The 8,012-nt window shown below is 45.4% G+C and overlaps 1 protein-coding gene and 1 long non-coding RNA gene across 11 annotated transcripts in view; one reads left to right on the top strand and one right to left on the bottom strand.

Moving 5' to 3' along the window:
- The first annotated feature begins 1,574 nt into the window (after positions 1-1,574).
- LOC147012549 (uncharacterized) lies at positions 1,575-4,120 on the top strand. The gene is made up of 2 exons (XR_015051402.1): positions 1,575-2,888; positions 2,924-4,120. It is a non-coding gene; the product is annotated as an uncharacterized LOC147012549 (long non-coding RNA).
- The window catches only part of LOC147012547 (uncharacterized), a 68,304-nt gene continuing 64,273 nt past the window's right edge, over positions 3,982-8,012 (bottom strand). For 9 of the 10 annotated variants that reach the window (XM_085855659.1, XM_085855660.1, XM_085855652.1 and 6 more), the window contains 3 exons: positions 7,263-7,444; positions 6,684-6,823; positions 3,982-5,646 (listed from right to left, as the gene is read on the bottom strand). In XM_085855659.1, coding sequence (XP_085711785.1) covers positions 5,298-5,646; positions 6,684-6,823; positions 7,263-7,444 — 671 coding nt within the window. In that variant the 3' untranslated portion in view covers positions 3,982-5,297. Of the gene's footprint in view, positions 5,647-6,683; positions 6,824-7,252; positions 7,445-8,012 lie in introns of all 10 variants that reach the window. The other variant, XR_015051396.1, reaches the window with a different exon arrangement.

The following is an 8,012-nucleotide window of genomic DNA, read 5'->3' as shown; positions in this document are numbered from 1 at the left end:
TCTAAGTAGGGAAAGGCAAATGCATTCCTCACACTACTGTTAGGCAAATGACATTTCTTTAAAGTATAATTCAAATTTCAGTACCACAACCAGAAACCTGTGTCAGTAACGAATAAGCCTATTGACTAGATTCATTGATTCGCAGGAAAAAGCCTCCGCCATCGACTAGTCCTGTCATCCTCCATTGCAAAGAGCGAAACCGCGATCGAAAAGTACCCCTCCGTCAAAAAGAGCTAAACCTCCGCCATCCTCCATCGAAGAGAGCTAAACCTCCTCCATCCTATATTGTAAAGAGCGAAACCTCCACCATCCTCCATCGAAGAGAGCTAAATCTCCTCCATCCCATATTGTAAAGAGCAAAACCTACACCATCCTCCATCGAAGATGGCTAAACCTCCTCCATCCCATATTGTAAAGAGCAAAACCTCCACCATCATTCATCAAAGAGATAAACTCTCCTCCATTGAAAAGAGCTAAACCCCCTCCAGCGGAAAAAGCAAAACCTCCACCATCCTCCATCGAAAGCACATCGCATGGTTAAGGCCTCGGTCACATTTGCCACGGCGGCCGTGGGGTCTCCAAAATCTGCGGCCACGAGCAATTACACGGCGGCCGCAGTATTTCCATGGTCACACAATGTAGCAGTCACATATGTTTTTATTTTTCAGGTAGCCGCACGGCGTATTTATAAATTGTGGAGACCAAAAACGTGGGGGTGCCATGCGGTCTTTGATTTGATGTCGCACGGTGACCTTAGGGCGTCGCTGCGGCGGCCATAGAATTTTCAAGGCAGACGCAAGGTGCCCGCAAGGTGACTGCAGGGGGACCGCAGGGGGGCCCTAAGATGAACGTGCGGCCAGACGGACGGTAACGAGTGGGTATATATACCATTTTTTTTAAACTTAAATAAAAATATACCAGTATATATAACTGAATATACTACAACTATAATATACCGTGGTGCCCCCAGAATCCGAATGCCCCATTGTTTGAACAAATTGGAATCCGAACAATTTTTTCGTGAAAATTTTGCCCTAAAAACCGAATACATTTCAAAAAACCGAACACAACGAAGCGTTCATGTTTGTTCACGTGTCTCCCCCACCTGTTCGAACCGCATCTTCGCGCTTTGTTCATTCAGTTCGTCGGTGGAAGTCCTCGTGAAAGCATCTCTCGTGTGTCGATCGATACTTTAGGACTCAGTCACATTTGCTCTACGGCGAGGATACGGCGGCCGTACGCCTTCTGAATTGACAGAAACGTGCGGCGGCCGCAGAGAAACTGAGGTGGCCTCAGGGTGGCCCTACGCCATATGGCTATATTTTACAGGTCGTAAGGTCGCCGTGGAATTGTAACGCGGAGTTATAACTTTTTTCATTTCTCCGTTCGCCATAGAAATTCGACAAGCCGAAACAAAAGAACTGGTTAAAAAAAAAAAAAATTAACCCATTCGTTACCGTCCGTCTGGCCGCACGTTCGCCTTAGGGCCCCCCTGTGGTCCCCCTGCGGTCGTCTTGCGGTCGTCTTGCGGGCACCTTGCGTCTGCCTTGAAAATTATATGGCCGCCGCAGGAACGCCCTTTGGTCACCGTGTGACATCAAATCAAAGACCGTACGAGACCCCCACGTTTTCGGTCTCCACAATTTATAAATATCCCGTACGTCTACCCGAAAAATAAAAACATATGTCACTGCCACATTGTGTGCCCGTGGAAATACTGCGGCTGCCCTATAATTGCTAGTGCCCGTACATTTTGTAGACCCTCCGGCCGCCGAGCCAAATGTGACAGGCCTTACCTCGTGTTTTCACCTTCATTTGTGATGTTTGTTTTTTTAATCATCTTGTGTTTTAATTAATAACAAAAAAGCAATCCGATCACGTGGTGTGACGGACTGTCGGGCAAGGATTGAATTTCACAGCAAAACCGGTTGTAATTTGGAATATCCATGATTATGTCAGCCCGATGCGTTTGATGAAAGTAATTGTAGTTCTGCGGGCATCATGTTTGATGAGTTGCCCTGGGGGCAGCGCTCTCGCAGTGTGCGCGAGCGATCGGAACCCAGGACGGAGCAGGAGCCTGTGTGGACCTTTGGATGTGGTGATTGTACCAGTTTACATACAATACACCGCCACCGAAGGTCATTTACTCATCTTATTTTACCTTAAACATGGGGAATTTCAGTTGAAAGTGGGTTTTCTTGGGGTCCACAAACGGATTAATTCACTCCATTATTTCTTATTGGGAAAATATTTTTGGAATCCGAACTTTTTGCAATCCGAACAGCCTCCTGGAACGAATTAAATTGCGATTCTGGGGGCACCACTGTGTATAGGCAAACACCTATACTCCGATCTCTAGCGGTAGCGCACGTCACACAGACCGCAAGGCCACCGTACGGCGACCGTGGAAATAGCACGGCCGCCGTAATTTTTGGGGGCGTTGGGAAAATTCATTTTTCAATGAGAAGAGCTTACGGCAGCTGCACGAATAACGCAAGCCCACTGTACGCCCTACGTACGGTCGACGTGGAACACATCTACATCATAGCTTGGCTTGTCGAATTGCTACGGCGAACGTAGAAATGAAAAGAAGTTATAACTCTGCGCTATAATTCCACGGCGACCCTACGGCCTGTAAAATATAGCCAAACGGTGGAGGGCCACCCTGAGGCCACCTCAGTTTCTCTGTGGCCGCCGCACGTTTCTGTCAATTCAGAGGGCGTAGGGCCGCCGTATCCTCGCCATAGAGCAAATGTGACCTCAGCCTAAAGCACACCGCATGGTTAAGGCACACCACATGGTTAAAGCACACCACAATTTAAAGCACATCGCAAGGTTAAAGCACACCGCTAGGTTAAAGCACACAGCGAGGTTATGCACACCGCAAGGTTAAAGCACACAGCGAGGTTATGCACACCGCAAGGTTAAAGCACACCACAAGGTTAAAGCACACCGCAAAAGAACAGAACTCGAGCATATAGCTAATGAGCAAAAACGATGGCACATCGGTAGAATTTGTTACGAACGCCATGAATTCGATGTATTGGCCGATGTATATTACAAGTTTTAGCTCGTTTCATTGTGTAACCTTTGAGATATGAGCACCATCCCATTTTGGGTGACTGGGGGGACAGACTGGCAGACACCAACGTTGAATTTGAGGGTTTTCGTTAAAAACTCAAGAATGCAGAAACGGACTTTGCTGAAATTTGGAATTTATCACCTCGATGTACAAAGGATTTACTTCTGAAATTTTCAGCCGAATTCGTCCAGTAGAAGCGAAGAAACGAATTTTCAGTCCCTGTGTTGATGTTGCGTACAGAGAAACCGTTCTCTATCAAGGGAGGGAGGGGTGATTCACGTCTCCCTTGATTTGACTGAAACACTAATCATGAGGGTTCCGGATGGTACCCTATTGTTTCTCAACGCTGATTCTCTTTCTTTCTCCCGCTGGAGATTTTCAGTGTTTATTCCCTTTAAAATTTGTTTTCTTCACAACCGCTTGAGCGATTGCTGCGAAACTTTAGTCATCGGAGCGGATAACCATGGATACTTTTTCATTGATAAATATTACTTTATAGATCATGTGGTATGGCAGCCACTTGGGAAAAAAGGAAAAACTTTGGACATCTTTTCTGGAACCGCCGTATGAATTATTTTTTTTAACTTTGCATAGGTCAGGGACTGTTTTTGGCGAACTACATTTGATAATGATGATGCCAGTGGTGTCCTAATTATGACATCATAATTGGACGTGTCAAATTCTTTATCCAATCAAAACAAACATTTTTGAGGATCTCCGAATAAATTAGTGGACAGAATTAATTTGATGACGTCATCGGGAATGTTGTGGGACAGGCAGATATTTTGAAAAAAAAAGGAACCTTTAAAAATCTTCGAAATGGCCGAGCAAAACTTTACACGTATGATCGACTACCCATGTGGAACAAAGTTTGATTACTATGACATCAATGGGTCGACTAACCATGATAAATAAAGTTTAATAACTATAACATCATAGGACACATGGTTGTGCGGCTATATTGGATTGAAGCTGAAACCTTTAAAAATCTTCTAGCAAACTGCTGAACCAATTGATGCGACACTATAGTAGGAATATCATCAAGTACCCATGATGATAAAAGTTTGATTACTGAAACATCATTGGTTAAGTGGTTTCAGAGAAAATGGAGAAGCCGACATAGAAATCACTGCTTGCAGTTTTAGTAGCAGTTCTTGGGGTGGACCAGCCATGGGAAATATAGTTTGATAAAAATGATGAAATAGGATGGTATCGTCATTGGAACAGGTGGTGTGGGATGGCATCGTCATTGGTACAGGTGGTGTGGTATGGCATCATCATTGGTGTGGGATGGCATCATCATTGGTACAGGTGGTGTGGGATGGCATCGTCATTGGTACAGGTGGTGTTGGATGGCATCATCATTGGTACAGGTGGTGTTGGATGGCATCATCATTGGTACAGGTGGTGTTGGATGGCATCGTCATTGGTACAGGTGGTGTGGGATGGCACCGTCATTGGTACTGGTGTCGTGGGATGGCATCGTCATTGGAACAGGTGGTGTGGGATGGCATCGTCATTGGAACAGGTGGTGTGGGATGGCATCGTCATTGGAACAGGTGATGTGGGATGGCATCGTCATTGGAACAGGTGGTGTGGGATGGAATCGTCATTGGAACAGGTGGTGTGGGATGGCATCGTCATTGGAACAGGTGATGTGGGATGGAATCGTCATTGGAACAGGTGGTGTGGGATGGCATCGTCATTGGAGCAGGTGGTGTGGCATGGCATCGTCATTGGAGCAGGTGGTGTGGCATGGCATCGTCATTGGAGCAGGTGGTGTGGCATGGCATCGTCATTGGAGCAGGTGGTGTGGCATGGCATCGTAATTGGCACAGGTTTTGTTTGGTACCCGGCATAACTGCTCGTAGTTAGTAAAAGTGGTATGTCTATTTACGATTGTTAATGTCACCAGACTCTAGGTACAATCTGTTAGTGTGGGCCTCCTTGATTGCTCATTCCTTCTTTCCTTTTGTATTTGACTGTGTGTCACTGCCATTTTGTTTCCCTTCACTGGACAATTATATTGCCATGGTATATATCTACAACAAATGAACGACCCTGAATATTGGACCTTGGTCATCTTTGTTTCGGTTACACAGCCATTCAACCTCCTTGGATGTCAATCCCTCAAGCTTCACCTCCGACGCTCCATACATTCAAATTATAGTTCTGCCTCATTTCCATAGTAGTACAGCAATTCATTTGCGCTGTCTCAACCACTACCCATATATTGTTTCTTCCCAAGACAGGAGTAAAAGTTTAGCTTGCCTCTGGTCTCTTCAAGATCGTTATGTGCATGCGCCAAGAGACGGTTACAGCGACGGAGTTCCGCACGTCGACGACACAGCGTCACCTCCAGGCACTCAAGTTCCACATTGAAATCCGTCTTGAACCCCGACAGTTCGCAGTCTCTCTGCCGATTATCCTCTTCCTCCTGGTTTTTGCTAAGTTCCAGCTCCTGATGAAGCTCCTTCAGCAGAGACAAGACATGTCCTTGAGAATCTGGCTTTGTAAATGTTGATGTTCTTCCCTCATGTCGGACCTTTCTTCGAGAGTTGTGTCTGCACAAGGTGAGAAAGAACATGGCATCAGTAAAGCCAACAGGTAGACATAATTATTTCAGTTTGGGTTTTGACTTCAAACAACCGACCAGCTCGCAATCGAGTCAAAAAGCTCACATAGCTCCTCTATTTTATGGCATGCTTCGGTTGTGTACGATTTGATCCCCATAATGTTGGACGCCCGACATCAGGAAGGGCATGACACTGCAAATGCTTACATCTCTGATGAAGAAGCTCATGTGCTTTACAACAAGGTAATAATTGATATAGTCCTTAAAACCAATGTTATTGTTACTCCATATCCCTTTAGGGGCATAAGAGCACATACAGCCTATTGTGAATGTTTCCACACGTGGACGGCTCACGACTCCAATGCAGTGCTGCTGAAACATTCCACAACCAGGATAGCTATTTAGAATTCTGCCAGGTTGGCCATTATGCCAAGATCCAGGGTGAATTTGGACATAATGACCGACTCTCTTTGAAAAGCATTGTGGGATCTTCAACATCCCCCAAGTGGATGTTAACAGATGGTTTAAAGTCCTCATTTAAAGGATGGTGCACCAAATCCTGCCTGTGAAGCGTCAAGCCGACAATTTACCGTCCGGCCAGGAATCAAACCAAGGCTACACAGCTCAAAAGTGATTTTGATACTTCTGAGCTACACTGTGACCCTGTGAGCTTCTCGACAAACTGATCGTCTTGAATCACACAAAAGAGCAAGAAGGAACCCAAAGAAGTAAAGAGGAAAGATGGAGTCATCTGGAGGAACCTGGATAGGATTCGGGTTTCAGCCGCTACTCCACGACCCTCAAAAACCCATCCAGGTGCAGCCAAGTGGGCCTAACTAATAGATCATCCGAGTTGTCTTGGAACCTCGGCCCTATCATATAGCAGTGTGATTTGTTGGGGTTTCAGAAGGATCAATTAAGGAAAGGACATGATGGAAACAGGAATAAAAGTACAAAATTCGAAATCATTTCTTGCAGACAGACACAAATTAAAAAGTAGAGAAGGCAGTGTCTGCATGAACTCACCGACACATTGTGCTGTGCCAATCTTGCTCTTCCTGTGCATAATCTTCATCTTGCTTTTCCACACCAATAAAATGTCCAGAACAAGCCTCACCGTGTTCATGTTTGTCTGATGGATGATTTGCTTCAAAGGTCAAATCCTCCTGTCAAACACAAGAATGTTCGAACCACCATTGACACTCTAACCCTGAGAGGGTGAGAAAGTGTATAAGCCAAGCATACACCAAGTGAACACTTTTCAATATGGCAACGACTCTGAACAAGCTTTATCTAACGAACAAGTGAATTGATTAAATCTACATGGAACACTCGCTTTCTAACGAGTTTCTTCGCTGTTGGAGGAGAAGCCAAATGTAACCTGTCGGTGTTAATCATGGCTTGGAGAGAGGGTTATAGAATGGTCCAGGTAAGTCTGAGTCCTTCACCTGAAGAAACCGAAAATGCCAGGTTGAGGGGACTGGGACAACTTGGTGCAGAGGAAGTGAGTGGAAGCTGAAGTGTCCATTGGACAAAGGGGACATGAAAGAGAAATAAGTTTTTAAAAAGATCTGGGGACTGGAAACAGTGTTTACCCGAAAGCACCTCATGTAATGATGGAGCATCTGATGGTTGGTTTTGTAACGCAGGCTCTTGGATGATGAACATGTTGTATGCGGGGGAGCCTGGGTGCATGGGAAGCAATCCACTAGGTTGTGATTTATCACGGGCCACCATCTTGGTCGTTTTCAACTGGACATTCTGCCTCTGTAGTGTGTCGTCATTTCCTGCACGTGCACACACATGCGTATCTTACATCTGACCGGGCCATCAGCCCATTTCTCAATCATCAATGTTCCAAGCACAGTGAGTTTGTAGCACTGAGGATAAGTCGAGTCACACTGCTGAGCTGCTGCATCAAAAAAAAATCATTTCTGAAGAAGATAGCTTAAAAGAGGAAAGCCTCTGTCGTTATAAATCTTGGCCTACAGTAGGACAAAATACTGTAAAACAAGTGTGTGCTTTCAAAAGGCCACCAAACTCAAGAGTCAAGAGTCTAGACCTTAAAAATAAGGAATGCAGCAGACTCGCAACAACAACAACAACAACAACACCACCAAAAATATTCACTGCAACCAGCAATGAACCTTGCACTGGATGAAAAACATGCATTCCCACAGGTGTACACGCACACACACACACACACACACACACACACACACACACACACACACACACACACACACACACACACACACACACACACACACACACACACATCCCATCCACTCACAGTGTTCCTGGCAAACTCGTACTGCATGACTCATTTTCACCGACTCTCACTGGGGACTGGCA

The sequence above is a fragment of the Eptatretus burgeri genome, chromosome 14 (genome assembly GCF_056783735.1).
Source record: "Eptatretus burgeri isolate ZD-2024b chromosome 14, Ebu_testis_v1, whole genome shotgun sequence".
NCBI classification, from domain to species: Eukaryota; Metazoa; Chordata; class Myxini; order Myxiniformes; family Myxinidae; genus Eptatretus; species Eptatretus burgeri.
This window is presented reverse-complemented; position numbering and strand designations above follow the sequence as displayed.